General features: G+C 39.7%; 1 protein-coding gene across 1 annotated transcript in view; it reads right to left on the reverse strand.

Moving 5' to 3' along the window:
• The window catches only part of NOTCH2 (notch receptor 2), a 166,716-nt gene that overhangs the window by 40,312 nt on the left and 109,703 nt on the right, over positions 1-16,701 (reverse strand). Inside the window, exons 7-13 of the mRNA XM_059377115.1 lie at positions 15,595-15,750; positions 14,990-15,178; positions 13,920-14,033; positions 12,979-13,092; positions 11,055-11,288; positions 7,114-7,224; positions 1,174-1,366 (exon numbers count right to left, since the gene is read on the reverse strand). Of these exons, the coding sequence (XP_059233098.1) occupies positions 1,174-1,366; positions 7,114-7,224; positions 11,055-11,288; positions 12,979-13,092; positions 13,920-14,033; positions 14,990-15,178; positions 15,595-15,750 (1,111 nt within the window). The remainder of the gene's footprint in view (positions 1-1,173; positions 1,367-7,113; positions 7,225-11,054; positions 11,289-12,978; positions 13,093-13,919; positions 14,034-14,989; positions 15,179-15,594; positions 15,751-16,701) is intronic.

A 16,701-nucleotide genomic window follows, 5' to 3' on the forward strand; every position in this document is an offset into this window, starting at 1 on the left:
GCAGACAGAATGGCAGGCAGAGGCAGAGGGAGAAGCAGGCTCCTTGCTCGGCAAGGAGCCCAATGTGGGACTCGATCCCAGGACGCCGGGATCATGACCTGAGCCGAAGGCAGCTGCTTAACCAACTGAGCCACCCAGGCGTCCCGGATCATTTGTTTCTGACGCAAAACAGACACCCAAGAAGTAGGTTAGTATCAGAGACTCTAAGTCACTCTGAGGAGCTCCTGGGATGTCTCACTTTTGAGACATGCTTTGTTCTTTCCTGAAACCCTGCCCCAGAAAGCATGCAGGGTAAGCTGAGAAGGAAAAGGAACAAAAACGAAGGTGTCTGAAATACATGTATACTGTTCACAAGTTGAACATCATTAATACTTAGATTATATTATAGATATAGATATAGATTATATTAACATCAGGAAATAAAAGCTCTCTTGTGTGGAGATACTCAGGAAAAGGGTAGATGGGTTGGGATGCTTTGCAGATATATGAAACAGATATACCGAGGTAATTCATTTGGAAAAATTACTTGGTTTACCTTCACCCCTAAATACACACTTCATTCTTTCACCTGTTTTAAGTATGGCAAATGGCAATGCCTAGAGCCCTATCTTCTGGCAGGCATAGCAAGAGTATAGGACTATCTCGTGTGACCTAACATCACACTCTGAGTTTCTAGAAAAGTACCTATCAACACATCACACAACTCTCGGGGGCTTACAAACCATGAATGTTTTATCAGGGCCATGTCTAAAGTTAGCTGAGACCAACTCCACTTCAGTGGCACACTGGTACTGTAACAGAATAGAACTGAGGAGTTTTGTTGCTGTAGTTGTTGTTTTTAAGAACTGAGCTTTTTTTACGCAGTGGAAAAGATCAAATAGAACCTCCCTTAGAACTCAATCTTGCAGTGATTTCTAAAAGCACAATTGCCAAAGACTCACAAAATAATATTGGACTTCTCCTGTGAGCTGACTACCTCCCTATTTTCTACCTATTCAGTCATGGAAGGTAGAGCAGAAGTGGTGGTTTGGAAGAGTGAAGAAGCCTACCAAAATCTACAACCCAGTCTCAGCTCAAGCCCCTGAATGACTTCCACAGGAAAAGGCCTGTGTTGAAACCCAATTGGCTTGCTACAAGTCAAAAAGGAACTAATCGTACATGGCAACTACTCACCCGCTGAGGCCCCCGGTACAGTTTCCGTGGATGCAGGGACTGCTCAGGCACTCGTTCACCTGTGAGTAGCAGCTGGGGTGATGCGGACCCTCAGGGCACAGACAGCGGAAACCATTCACATCATTGATGCATGTTGCACCCTTGCGACAGGGATTGGAGGCACACTCATCAATGTCAATGTTGCATCTCTGCCCTGTAGAGAAGGGAAAGTTTTTGTCAAATCCAAATCCTTAGGGAAGAGACACAGAACAAGGAGAGATACTGTGTTGACACCTTCCATCTGTACAGACTGTAAGATGCCTTGGGCACCAAATGCAAGATTTAAATAAGACACCTAAGAGCGCTTAGCTCCATGCAAGAAGTAGCAAACAGCATAGTCAGTCTTCTGATAATACAGCCAAGTTAACAAATAGCTGGACAGCACTGCAGTACTTTATACATTTCTCCTCTATCCCATCTTAGAAACAGGGCAACTTCAAAAAGAGAACACCAAATGTTACCAAAGTTGGTTTTCCTCTTGCTGCCGTTCTGAGCCCTCTCGAAGAAGCTTTTATCACTGCTTGCAGCTGGTTCACCACAAAATAATTTTTTCAGTTAGTCAACCTCTTACATCTCTACATGTGGTATATATCAATTGCCCAGAATACTTAGTGAATAAACTATTAATTTAATGATTATATTGGTTACAAAGAAAGCCATTTTGCTTTCATTCTTAGAGTTGTATTAACCCATTTTCTACCTAAGAAGGGTATTCTAAACATAATTATATTGTCTTCTGATAATTAAGAAAATAATCTAGGATCTTCTAATCTAGATCAGTAGTACTCAAACTTTAATGTGCAAAAAGAGTCTCTTAAAATACTTGTTTTAAAAGGAGATTCGTAGGTCCTATCACCATAGACTGATTACAATCTGGAGTGGAGTCCAGAAAACCATATTTTAAATAATGCATATGGTGAAAATATTACACTTTGAAAACCTCTGATATAAACAATTATTAATCATCACATAGTAATGTAAATACTCAGAATATATGAAATTAAGTAAATATATTCTTCCTCTAAAACCTCCATAAGGCTGCACTTCAAAAAGATGTCAGCTCTAACCTTGACATTTGTTGCTTTAAGTTGATTAAAGTGTGCCACTTATATAAGTTTTGCTTTGTTAAATTCTGAATAACTGAGATTTAACTATACATTCCAAAATGATATAAAATTTTTAAATAACCCATAATTCTGTAAATGAGTGGCCATAACAAACTGCTGTAAAGGAATTTCAAAGTTTCAAAGAATACAATTTTCTGATTCAGATAAAAACATGCATTTTTTATTTAAGAAAGAGTAACCCTGCATTTAGAACAGGAAATTCCAAATGAAATAGATCCACACCCCTTTAAAGTATGGGTATTAACATTTTTTCACTCTCTGTTGCTCTCTAAACCATTATTGGTGGTTCTTGTGGTAAAGACCCATAATCTGGTAGTGGTCGCTGCTTTCCTTGTAAGTGTTTTATTAATAACTTATTTTTAAATACTATTTTCTTAGCCTCAACCTCAGAATTTTTTTTAGATGTTTGCCACTGGCACCAAGAGAGGAGCCGAACTCTTCAACTGCACAGCTATCCTTGGCTTGCTATCCAATGGAGAATGAGGAAAAAGCCTTCCTTTACTGTCCTTTGTAGGAAGCATTTTCTCAGAAGTCTCTCCTCCCAGGTTTTCTTCATTTGTTTTAAAAGTCAAGTCATCTTTAACCAAGAGGAAATGCCTCCTTGTGCAGTCTACCATGTGGACTAACTGCTGCTTCACTATTAAGGAGTTTCCACCCAGCATCAGAAATGCCCAGCACAAGGCAATGCATCTTACTCGGCTCAGGAACTGCCGAATGAGAAGTTAACCAATGTTTCTCACCTTGTAGGTACTCAACAAAATAGTGTTTAATGAACAAAAGCATGGTATATTCCACTTGAAAGCCTGGATTTGGATGTCAGAAGTCCCATATGTGAGTTCTAGTCATTTACTCAGCAGTATCTATTGTTTCCTCCATGCTAGGCACTGTTTTAGACACTGGCTAAAAAGATGATTAGGGAGGTTTCTGCCTTCTGGGAACTCGGAGTCCTAGCTGTGTGACTTGAAACCTACAAAATATATTTGTATACATCGCATGGACACATCAAGCTCTGTCTCTCAGCTGTCTTGTTAAACAGGAAGAGTAAAACTTCTTTACCTTTTGTGTTTTGTCTTGTAAATATTCTGAGATATAACTGATATATAACACCATACAAGTTTAAGGTATACAGCATAGTGATTTGATACACTTATACATTGCAATAGATTATCACTTTAATGTTAGCTAACATCTCTATTATGTCACACAATTATCATTTCTTTTTTTGTGGTGAGAACAATGAAGACTTATTCTCTTAGCAGCTCTCAAGTTTATTATATAGTATTGCTGACTATGATCACTGTGCTGTGATAAATAAGGTTTGGAGACTTTTCTACTAGTTTCAAGTCTGTACCCTTAAATACATCTTCCCAATTAGCCTGGCCCTGCTAGCCACCATCCTATTCTATTTTTGTGCATTTGGCATTTTTGAATTCTGCATACAAGTGATATTGTACAGTATTTGTCTTTCTCTGACTGATTTATCTCACTTAGCATAAAGCCCTAAAGGTCCATCCATGTTGTCTCAAATAGAAAGATTTTATTCTTTTTTATGGCTGAGTAATACAAATTGATTTCAGTATTATTGCAAGATTCCTTGTTCTTAGCAGTGTGCAGTTTGGGATAACCTAATAATAGTTAACTAAGGGTGAAAGAACCAAAAAGCAATTGCCTGTTAAATGTTTATAAATTACAAATTTATATATTTGCATATATAAATTATACACTTTACTACTGATTAGAAACTACTGTAAGACATTTAGAGAGAGCAGAGATTATAAAATTCAAATGTATGTTTTCTTATTGTACTTTGGTGATTTTACACGGTTTTATAATGACATTGTAATGAGGATTAGCTACTTGGTAGTTCTGTTACTCATGATTAGCTTTTCAAATGCCTTTTGAAAACTACTAGGGTTTGGTAGATAGTAAAGTTTTCAAAACTTCACCTGTTTCAGATGATATTGGGTTTCTAAGTATAAATAATGATTTACAGTTTAAAAATACAATCAGTCTATGGCTAAATCACGTAGCTCTGAAAATTACAGTGGATACTTCTAGTATCCTCTATCTAGAAATTATTGGGAATTTTCCAATAATTGTTTCTGAAATTGTGTTGAGCTATTTCTGCCTAATGTGTGTGTGTGTGTGTGTGTGTGTGTGTGTGTGCATTTTAAGATTTTGTTTATTTACTTGACAGAGATCACAAGTAGGCAGAGAGGCAGGCAGAGAGAGAGGGGGAAGCAGGCTCCCCGCTGAGCAGGGAGCCCGATGTGGGGGTTCGATCTCAGGACCCTGAGATCATGACCAGAGCCGAAGGCAGAGGCTTCAACCCACAGAGCCATCCAGGCGCTCCATGTGTGTTTTGTTGGTTTTTTTTTAATGAGCTATAGTTGACAGTTAACATACCAGTTATAGTGTGTAACAGAATGATCTGATATTTGTATATACTGCAAAATGATCATCAAAATAACTCTAGTTAACATCCAACACCATACACTGTTTCAAAAAAAATTTTTCTTGCCTTTGCCTATTTTTAAATTGGATTATTTGCTTCTTTGTTATTGACTTGTATGAGCTCTTAATACATTTTGGATATTATTAATCCCTTTTCAGATATATTGTTTGCAAATATTTTCTCCCATTCTGTAGGCTGCCTTCTCAATTGATTGTTCCTTGCTGTGCAGAAGCACCTTAAGTAGTCCCACTTGTTTATTTTAGTTTTTGTTGCCATTGCTTTTGGTTTCTTATTCAGCTTACCTGGACTGTTACAAGAAGTCAGCATAGTAATAGATGTGAAGGCAAAACTAAAAAAGTAGTTTGTAAAACTGAAAAGTAGCTTGTAGAAGTGTCATTTGATATTTTACATTTCCCAATCAGAAAGTATAAAGAGGTCTAAGGAGAATACAGAATTTAGTCTTAAAAAGAAAAACTCATTTGTATCTGCCGAAGCTGTCATGAGAATTCTAAAAAAAAGAAAGGAAGAAAGAAAGAAGAAAAAGAAAAGTAGTAGTGTTAAAATAAAGGAAAGGATAAAACACCTCACATTTACAGCTTATGTATATATAATACCAGAGCTGTCTGTGGTATTTTCAGCAGCTGATTAAAAAAACAACAAACGGGAAAAAAAAAACAAAACAGACATAGAAAATTGTTCCAAGAACAGAGTACCACCCAGTAACCAAAACATTCCAGTTCTTGGTTATGTAATTTCATGCTACACCTTAGGTTTATTTTAGAATATTTTTAGCCTATGTCCTCCCTCCTTGACCTCCTTGGTTTGCTGAATGTTAAAATCAGAGAGAATATGATTTACTGGCATTTCAAAAAAAAAAAAAAAAAAGTCCAGTGTAAGGCTTACATATCTAAAAAGAAGCCAGAATAGGCACCCACTTAGACTGTCTGGTGAGCTGAGAACAGCCATGGGCTCTAGAGTAGGACTACCTGGAATGGAACACTGGCCACAGTGTACCTGTAATGTTATTTATACTCTCTAAGCTCAGGGTTTCTCATCAATACCATAGAAATGATAATGGCTGTGATAATTAAATGAGATTAGGCACTTACCTCCTAGCTCAAAAAAAGTTCTTAATAAATGGCAGCTATTCCCTTGTTACCTATTTAACAAAAATGCACCTATTATCCTATCTAGCAGGAATTTTTTTGTATACAACTGGCTATCACTTAATCTTGGAGTAACAAGTTTTAGGATCCAGCTACTAATAGCAGTGCTGGGCACTAGATACGCAGCTTTCATCATGCCTGTCTTCTGAGTGATCTTCCACTGAGCAGAGATCTCAGTGATCCGTGTGGGCCATGAACATTACTCCTTGCATCCATAATCATACCAAGCAGGAGAAAGGATTGTGAAATATACAGGAAAGTAAGTTCCTGACAAGTGAGAGGAAGACATTAACTTCACTTGGCCCTGAATGCCTTTTGACATCATGGTTTAAAAAGCTCTGAGGGAAATTTCTCACATTGGTTGCAAATGACCACGTGGTATTTATTAAATGGTAACATTATTACCTAAGTTCCTGCTTGCACATGGCACTGTCTAGAAAGAATAGAATGGGCATTATCACCTCTGATGATGCCATCAACAAATAGATGAGTCAATAAGGTGCCTTCGATTTCTCAGCCCCCAGCACTATTTGATCAGGAGGGCAAAAGGTAAAGGCAACCTTATCAACAACAAAACAGAGAGATTTATGTTTGTGTGTGTGCACACAAGCATGTGTGTGTAAATGTTCTAACTACTCATAATAATTATAACCAATTTTATTTTAGCTATGTACTTTCTTCCTCCTAGGGAAGATCTCCCTTGCACTGCCAAGTTAGCTTGGTCCTTCCAAGTTCTGGCCTCATCCAACAATCCCCCATAAGAGGAAGTACTCAGAAAAAACCATTTAGTGTTTTCATAGAATTTTATCTGGGCTATCCTTTTATGAAGGCATTCACTACTAAGTGTAGCAAATTAAAGGCAGCATTAGACATTATGTAACTCAAGCACAGTAACAGAAACTCATAGTCTAACTAGGAATGCTTTTCAGGTAGGTATAACACATGGTCGAAAAATCCTAATTAATGAAAAGCTTCATGTTACAGTTTAGGGAAGTCCTGTAAGTAGAAAACTCAGCCGGAGAAGTACAGAAACAAACTTCTAACATTCCAAGAGATAAAGGAATAGAAAACATTTGAAAAGTGAATTTTCTTTAGATGCCCCTTTCCCAAAGTGATGGGGCTAGGACTCCCTGACAAAAAGAGTGTTTATTACCTGTGAAACCTGGTGAGCAGACACAACTGTAACGATTAATGCCATCCATACAGACTCCGTGGACACAAGGGTTACTTGCACAGTCATCAAAATTGATTTCACAATTAACACCTGCAAAGATAAACCAGTATATGAGCAAAAAGAAACCAGTATTACTGCAAAAATAGTATATGATACTAGGGGCTGAGAAATCTAGAGTATCCAGCCAACCCTAGACAGGGTAAAGCATCAGATCTCCAAAGTGTAGTCTTCCAGACCCTGTCAGGGTATTATGAGGTCAAAATTATTTTATGAATCACACTAAGCCACTATCTGCCTGTTTCAGTGCATTGGCATCTCCACTCTTGGTGCAAAAGCAATGGGGGTGGAATTGCTGGCATGTTAGCAGGAATCAAGGTAGTGGTGCCAAAATGTACTAGTTAGTGGTCTTCATATTCTTTACCTCTATGCACTTACAATTTAAACCAACAAAAAGACAGTTTCACTTAAGAATGACTTTGGTGAAGAAGTCAAAACTATTAACTTTATATTTTTATTATATCTTGACCTTTGAATATAAATCTTCTGTTCTATGTAATGAAATGGGAAATAAAGCAATTCTGTGGCATGCCAAATACACAGCTGCTTCCAGGAAAAGCAGTTGTTTGATTGTTGGAGTTCTGAACTGAACATGCTTTCTTCATAGAATCCCATTTTAATTGAAAGAACAACTGACAGAGGAACCAGGGCTATTCAGACCTACGTATTTAGCAAACATTATATGAAAGAGGTAAACCTGTCATTTCAAGGGGAAAAACTGGCAGTCCTGTGTTCCAAAAATAAAATTTAAGCTTAAGAAAATTAGAATTTTGGAACTTAAATCCACTGCCAAAAGCTTGCAACTATCACTATTATGGACATAAGTTCAGGATAAATCTTAAAGGGTCTGGGATCTTTCCTCTGGGGCTGTGCCGCCTCCCTTCTGACCCGTCCCCAGACCAATGGTAGAGTTTGGCCATATTAAGAAAGGCTTAATTATAGATATGGATAACTAAACAGTATGGATATACCAATAATCATTTTTACCATCATTTTATAAAAATACTCATGATATTTTGGCATTTACTTAACATGAATTTAGTGATACTTGATTTTCCATCCATAGAAAAATGTCTTGTAAGTTTAAAAAATCTAAAATAAAGCCTGGTATAAAGGATACAAACTAACAAAATTTCCGTGAAAAAAAAATGTGACCATTTTGGTTCACTCACACTTTGTATTAATATTTATTAATGATAATTATATTAAAAAATTACTAAGCCATTATTATGCACAAGTACTTTGCCTCCCACTTTACAGAACTTTTTTTTAGTCTTCTCACTCAACTGGCACATGAAGTTGCGTTACATACCTGTTTTATCATGGACTTGCACAATTACAGCAGCACAGCCAGGATGTGAGCCACACTCTTTGCCACACCATACTGGTCATTCTGTGATTAATGAGGTCAGGCTGCCTCAGTGGCCACAAATCAGTCGAGAGTTTCCATATTCCTTGTATACTAGTGCATACTTTTAGGAGAAGTGTCTAGCCACTGGCTAATAACCCCCACTTACCCAAAATTGACCACAGCAGGCCACAGGAGGCTCTAGTTTATTCGAATGGGAATAGATAACATTGCCCAAGATGGGACAATGAGATTTTCTCATTGCAACGTTGGAACAGGAACTGTGGGACCCATGGTCTAAAATTGCTCTGCTTCCTAATTTCTGTAAAGCCTAATCAGTCAGTTCTCACTTGGAATCTGTAAGATACTTTTTTTTTTTTTTTAAGATTTTATTTATTTATTTGACAGAAAGAGATCACCAACAGGCAGAGAGGCGGGCAGAGAGAGAGGAGTAAGCAGGCTCCCTGCTGAGCAGAGAGTGTGGACCCTGGGATCATGACCTGAGCTGAAGGCAGAGGCTTTAACCCACTGAGCCACTCAGGCGCCCCGGAATCTGTAAGATATTTGTATGTGCTTTCACTAAATTCTGTCTATTTTGTAGTTATGGTTTGCTTGTTTACTAAAGGGTCTTTAAACTAGTCAAGTTGATTTCTATGACTTAAAACCTAAAGAAACTTACTGAGAACAGTTTCCCATTATAAGACCAAGGGTGAAAGAAGCTTCAGAAGTGATTCTGGGTGGTATATCTCACTTTAAGTACCCAATAAGTAAGAAACCACAATTATAACCAGCACATTGTAAAATACCCCTTCTGTCTACACTTGTCCAAACCCCAACCTACTAACTCAGGACCATGTATTGAATGGGTCATAGATTCTTCCTCCAGAACTCACAAGTCCATTCATAATGACTAATTAAATAAACATGTTCATCCAGGACCTTAGTACATTTCAGGGCTTTCTCCACCTATTACAGACCAAGATTTTTTCATGATGCCTGCATCTCTTTGCTTTAATTCTCCCAACAGCCATATGAAGGGGTCTGGCAGTTTTCTGAGAGATTCCAGGCCTTTATTCTATGTTGCCTGCACACCACTCATATTTACTTATTGCATTTCTCAGTGACAGCTACTTACACCTTGTCTTCTCTGTCCTCCCCAGAGAATACACCTGATACATCCCGGCACAATGATATAATCCCAGAGAAAACAAAGTGCTTACCAACCCACCACTCACCCAGGTTTCCAGTATATTTGTTATAATGGGGATGATAGCAAAGACGTTTACAACAGCCCCACCATTCTAAAGGCATCCTTTCAATTGCCTGTAAATCTCTCAAATTTCTTTTCGAACTGCAATTTCTCATGTCTGGGGACCAGCCCGGAAGCAAATTGCTTTTGGAAGGTTTCACAAAGATCCATTCAGCTCTTTTAGTGAGTTATCTAAACGTGGGGAGGGGGAAGGCATTTTCAACAGTGAAGGCATGGGATGTTTTTCGTATGCTTGAGCAACTCAAAAAGGACTTTGTTTTCAAACTTGGCATGTACGAGGTCCTGGATGGAGACCAGGGCCTTTGACAAGTTTGAAGAAATGGATTTGGAAATAACAAAATAAAATGAGGGCAGTTAACCACCTCCCCCACCTTTGCCCCCTACATAGGCCATTTTCCTTAAATCAAGAATGAGTTCTCAATAAATCACTCCCTTGTATTGGCAGGTTCCCTTCTAACAAAGGCACACACTAGTTAATCTTCCACTAATACATTTTCTTTGATCTGAGACATAGTACTTCTCTGTCCATTAACCACAGTTGTGACCATAATTATTCCTTGAATAAGTAAAACAGACTCCAGTGAAACCTGTGAAATGCTGCTGCCTGAGAAAATAATTCAACATTCCCCCAGCAAGGAGCAGCATGCCCTCCTAAGTAACAAGCAGTCACTCAACCAGAGTAGGGAAACCGCAAAAAATTCGGGGAGGGAAATGGCGGCTCTACATTCTAATTTACAATGGCTGGGAGGCGCTGCAAAGTCTCCCCTTTCCCTGAGAATCCCCCCAAATGGCCAAGGTCCACCTGAGACACATGGTGGAAGAAAAGTGTCACATTAAAGAAACCAGACTCTGAAATAGAGAAAAACACAACTGGAAGGACAGGGGTGAGGGAGAAGGGAAAGGGCCAGCTTCATTCATCTGAGCGTGTCAGAGCTAAAGAAAAAAAGATAATCAAATCAAGCCACAAAGCCAACAGGGTTTCCAATTTTAAATAATAATTTCAATTTTTTGAAGTAGTGTGTCTACTTTTAACAAAAAAGACACACCCCAAATCATCAGTTTTGCAAAGCTACTGCCTCTAATTTCTCCAGTGGCTAGAGGCAACTGCCTCTGAGATGTTCCTGGCTGTGCCTCTCAGAATCAGGATTATTTTTCAGGTATCTGAGCATATGCCATGACAGCCTGAGACATATGTATAAACTATGTGGGGGGAACAGTGAAAGTCCAGAGGAGACATAGGGTTACCTGACGTGCCAGGCTGGCAATTGCACTGGTAGCCATTCACCAGGTCGATGCAGCGACCGTCATTCAGGCAGGGGCTGCTGTAACACTCATCTATCTGGTCACTGCAGATGGCACCCATGTACCCCGGGTTGCAGATGCAGGTGTAGGAATCAATCCCATCCTGACACTGGCCATGGTGGCAAGGATCAGGGTCACAGTTGTCGATGTTCTCCTCACACAACACACCAGTGAATCCTGGGAAGGAATTTTACCAAGAAGGCTTCAAACAAAGTCAGACACTCCACATTGGAACATAAGTGTGGCCACATCCACTTATCCTACAGACCTCATGTCTCAACAGTTCTTACTGTAAACAATGAGCAATTGAAGCCAACTATTTGCATGACTTATAAGGCATGCCTGAGTTGTGCTTTAAAATAGTTATCAAATAAAATTTGTAGAATTCAAATACCTTTTTTAAATGACCAGTGGTTTCACTTCAGAGATACTTGAACTACATCTTCATTTCATACTGGGCTTCAATGGGGAATAACTTCCAATATTTTTCTATTACGTATTTATACTTCTTTCTTCCCAAAACTAACTTACGGATACTATATTAATAGTTACATGTACCTTATTTCCCCAATTCTGACCTTGGAGGGCAGAGAACTTTTCTTTACCCTTCTCAAACCCTCCCGGAGCACTGTGCTTATATATCAAGTTTTTAGTAACTACCCGTTAAACGAAATGAATGAAAATTTATGAGCATTTAAAAGAACAAGGGACAAATAAAGTCTCCTTCATTCAATCCATTCTTTTAAAGGATTTTAAAGAAAGAGGAGCTCTCTTCCCTTTTAAACAAGAATTCAATGTTTTTAAACTCTCTCCAGTGAAGGTTATTCTCTATAAGGATAATCTGGCCAGAGGAGGATAAAACCTGGAACTTCTCCAAACAAGGACAACAACTCATGAAAAGAGAAAGCAGTTAAGTGGTTCATCTGACAGGACCTAATCCAAGGAGGCCCAGTAAATGGTTATGTTCCAGTACTACAAAAACACTAATTCTGTGTTTATTTTTGTGACTTAGTTTCCTTTTCTGTCATCAGAAAGAAATCATGAACATGATATTTAAAATTTCTCAAGAATCCATCTTCTAAAATAAAAAAAAGGTCTTGAATTATACTCATAACTTCTTTCTCCCTTAAGTGGTCATACAAAAAATAAATTGGGAAATCATCTTTTCTAATAATTTCTAGTCTTTCTCTAGAATACTGCTCTGTGCAGAAGCAAATGTGGAACAAGGGACGTTTGCCTTATTCAATTCCACTCCCAAATGAAAAATGTGGCCACAGATCAGAAATGGAAAATATCTGTAAACAGATTCTTTGTCACTGTAGTAGCAAAGTCAGGAAAGAGGACCTAAACTTTCCCAGAGTTCTCTCTCCTGTTCAGATACACACCTGACTCTCAGGGTCTGAGCAGTCTTTTATGCAGAAAACCTCTGCACTTGCACACAATGATCCTTAGATTTCTGGGCCTTTGTTCAATCACTTGCCCCAAGAAACACAGAGACAGACCTCCTGCTGAGAAGCCCTAGTGAAAAATGGCTTTCAGCTGGAATTCTTCCCTTTCCCGAAGGAACAAGTCATGCCAGCTGGAAATTCACCGCTGCCAAAATCTGTCCCCAAAAGACACGGACACCAAATGAAAATGTCCAAGCCAGGCCACTATTGTGGTAGAGTAGGAGGCAGGTGTTGTAGAAAGAAACAATGAGAGTAGCAAAAAAATAATAATAATAATCCAAAAATATGCTAGAAGCAGCTCTCTCTAAACACAGAGCAGGCCATTAGTGGACTGGCTTGGTTGGACAGCTAGAAGAGGACAGTCTCCTATTTTGCTCAAATGGACCTACCAGAGGGATAAAAAGTGAGGACAATCTTACCTGTGGCACACTGGCATTCATAGCCGTTCGGGTGATCAATACATTTTGCTCCATTCAGACAGGGAGTACTGGAACAGTCATCAATATCAATCTGGCAAACTGGCCCAGTGAAACCTTAAAAGGACAGAATGATGACACAGTCAAAGGACTATCCTCTGTCTGTCTATCGAGGGTCTACCTAGGATATCCTATGAGAAGGATGTCCAAGAAGGGTTGGATTAAGTTACCAGTAGGGCTTAACCCAATGGTTCAGCAAACATAAAATTATTCTCCCAGTAGGAAACTGGAATAACTGCGTGAGGCTCAGGGCATCAGAGGCCACTGGGGGTGTCTCTACCTCTGTTTCTTCCCAGTACAGGTTTCTCTTCTAACTGAAGTGGGGACTAAATGGTCATATAAGGGATCCTCAAACAAGTGAGTACAGCTTCAGAGGAACAGGAACCTCTCAGTAGAAACAACTTGAGAGGCTACTGTCAGTAGCAGAAAATCCAGCATGTCTTCAACAATAGCTCTGGGGAGCAAAAGGAGATACAGAGCATTCTTTGGAAAAAACTGACTTGTGTTGCCTGTTTTGGGACCCAGAGTGAAATATCTAAAAATAAAAATCTCACAGAGAGGCTTCAAGAATATGATCCATGGGGGGTAAAAAAAACCCTCCTGAATAGCCTACAAAAGGCTTCTGTGAGGTATGACCTTTCTGAAATATATACACAGACAGAGAGGTCATGGGCCATTCGGAATACACTTGGACTTCTGGCCACAAAGGATGTGGATGATCCACTAGCTGAAACAAGCTCCCCATTTCTCCACACACTCCTATCCTGAAGTGCTCACTTTAATGACTTCCTCATGTACAGCCCACACACATTCTCTCCTCCTTTCCCTGTGGCCTGGGAGCTTTGCACTTTCAAAGAAAACAGGGGCAGGTGGTGGGCACTTACCAGGCGGACACAGACACTGGAAGCGATTGACTTTATCCACACACTGACCATTGTTCACACAAGGGTTGCTCTGACATTCATTTATCTCCAATTCACAATGCACACCTTTGAAACCTGAACAAATTGGACCACACAAGTGGCTTAGAAAGAGAGAAAGGCATATTCTAGCCAAGAAAGCACAAATTTGCAGAGATGACTATAACCTCTATGAGCATGAACATTTCTGCAGAAGTCAAAAGGGACTTTGCCATGATGGGAAATAGTCACTGAAAGTATCAGTGACAGAGGAGAATACTACGAAGATATCCATGTCACAGTGAAGAGGGAGAAGAGGTTACCTCTAAATATACTGGCAAAACACAGCATGCCAGCAAAGACTATCCCATACTCTCTGACCAGTCCCTGCTTCACTTTCAGAGCAGCACCAGGCACACAGGGTCCCTAGTCAATGTTTCCAAACAGCAGCTGACCTGGAGATGCTATTGCTCTCGGGGTACAAGTCAAGGGCAGGAGGGCCTCCCAATGCTACAGCAGCCAGCAGCCTTAATTTGGCAAAGCAGCCACTGTCCTGTCATTTTAAACTAGATTTACTTGTGCTCTCTAAGGATTCAAGAAATGGTTTCTGCAGAAGAAATTCAGAATACAACTAATTATATGCAAGTCACTATGGACAAATGACAAGTTCCTATAAAATTATGGGTAAAATAATTTCTATAAATGGAATAGTAAGGTATTTATAATATATCAAGAGATCAGAAAAGCTTGCTATTTAAAGGATCCTTATGGTAAATCCTTTATTAAGTAAAGGATATACTATACTTAATCAAAAACAATCACTTCTCAATTTTTCTCTTACATGTAACTGGTGTTGACATATGGGCTTTTAAAACTTGGTCTCCATTGCTCTAAGACTTCTTGCACTGTATTACTCCTTAAAGGTCCCCTTGGCTGGGAAACCTGTCATTACTGGGAATTAAATGCTGACAGAGTTCATGGAATTGCCATCATATACTAAAAAGTGCAGGGAAGTAACTTTTGTCTAGACCCCACACACTGATGGGCCCATGTACCTGGCATGCACAAACATGTGAAGCCTCCAATCTTATCCAAACAGGTTGCATCGTTCTGGCAGGGGTCGGAATGGCACTCATTGATGTCCATCTCGCAACGAGGCCCTGCATAACCCTTCAGACATTCACAGTGGAAGGCACCATCCGTGTTCACACATTTTCCTGCATGCTCACAAGGATTGCTATTGGCTGGAAAACACAAGCACCAATTACTGGGATCAAAGTACTTTAGTGGAATCTCCACAAATGTGGGTTACGGAAGTAGGTCTGATTGTTAGAGCATTAGGTCATGATCTCAGGGTCCTGGGACTGAGCCCAGCATCGGGGTCTCTGCTTGGTGCGGAGCCTGCTTCCCCCTCTCTCTCTCCTGCTTCTCTGCCTACTTGTGATCTCTCTCTCTGTCTGTCAAATAAATAAATAAGATCTTAAAAAAAAATAATCAGGTACAGACCTTCTATATATTCAATTCTCAGAACAGAATATGCATTTACATTGAAAGGTTGTAAACAGTGGGCATCTAACAGGAGAGATCTGAGGTTTTGCTTCTGAATGCTTGCTGAACTCGACAAACACCATGAGGAATAGGAAATGTTCCACGTACTCACCCATGGCACACTCATCCACATCTTCTGTACAGTCAGCCCCTTTGTAGCCTTGGGGGCAGGTGCAAATATACTGCCCATTTAGGGGGTTGGTATCACACAGTGCCCCCTTGTGGCAAGGATTGCTGATGCATGCATCATCCAGATGACATAAGAGACCTGTCACAGGGTCGGGCAAGAAGAATAAAGAGGAAAAGTCTCTTACTTGAAGGACAGTTTTTTTTTCATGGAGGAGGGAAAACCTATGGTCACCTCACCAAAATCCAATATGGAGATTTAGAGGCAACTTCCCCTTTACCTAACCCTACCTTAGGGATATGCTGCCGCCAATAGCAAGCAAAGAGCTTCTGCAGACAACTGCAATGCTCTGACCCTGAGCTCTCAGCTAGACCTCTCCTCAAGGGCAGAGTCATCTAGAGGCCATAAAGTGAGATGGTTAGATGATGAAGATATCCTTCAGATTTAGCAAATAAAAATAGAGGATGCCCAGTTCAATCTGAATTTCAAATAAACAACAAATTAAGTTTTTACTATATTTTCCAAATATTGCATGTACCTTATATTACTTAGCAACCCACTTTCCCCAAATTATGCTACCTGATGATCAGGGGCCACCAGTACTTAGCTAGCCTCAGAAGGAAAAAAAAACAGCTGAACACGTGTCATCAGCCTATACTAGGGCAGCCTTTTAAAAAGCGTCAACATTCCTGGCTCAAGTTCCCTGAGGACTCTGAAGGTATTACTAGGCCCCATGATCTGTGTAGTTCACAAGAGAACTGGATTTTCCAGTCTGCAATTAGCTTAAGAACAGGTAGCCAAGGCTTCTTCCACAAAGCTGGAGGTGGGGCTTTTGGAAAGGCATAGATAGAAGAACACTTCAAAAGTGCTGGGCACAAAGTTCTCTTGGTTAAGCTATCTTCTTCTGTCACATTCCTCCCTTCACTGCTCTCTACTCCTAGGACTGGGAGCTGTTAACTTGAGAGGCTAGAGCAATGTTCACTTTGCAGTTAGTAAAATGCCTCCCTTGGAAGAATATTTCCATAGACACTGAGAGCTGGAATGCATTCAAAAGTTTCTCTCCTCCCAATTCCTTCTGAATAAAAGGTTTCC

This window comes from Mustela nigripes, chromosome 14, assembly GCF_022355385.1.
Source record: "Mustela nigripes isolate SB6536 chromosome 14, MUSNIG.SB6536, whole genome shotgun sequence".
Classification (NCBI taxonomy): Eukaryota; Metazoa; Chordata; class Mammalia; order Carnivora; family Mustelidae; genus Mustela; species Mustela nigripes.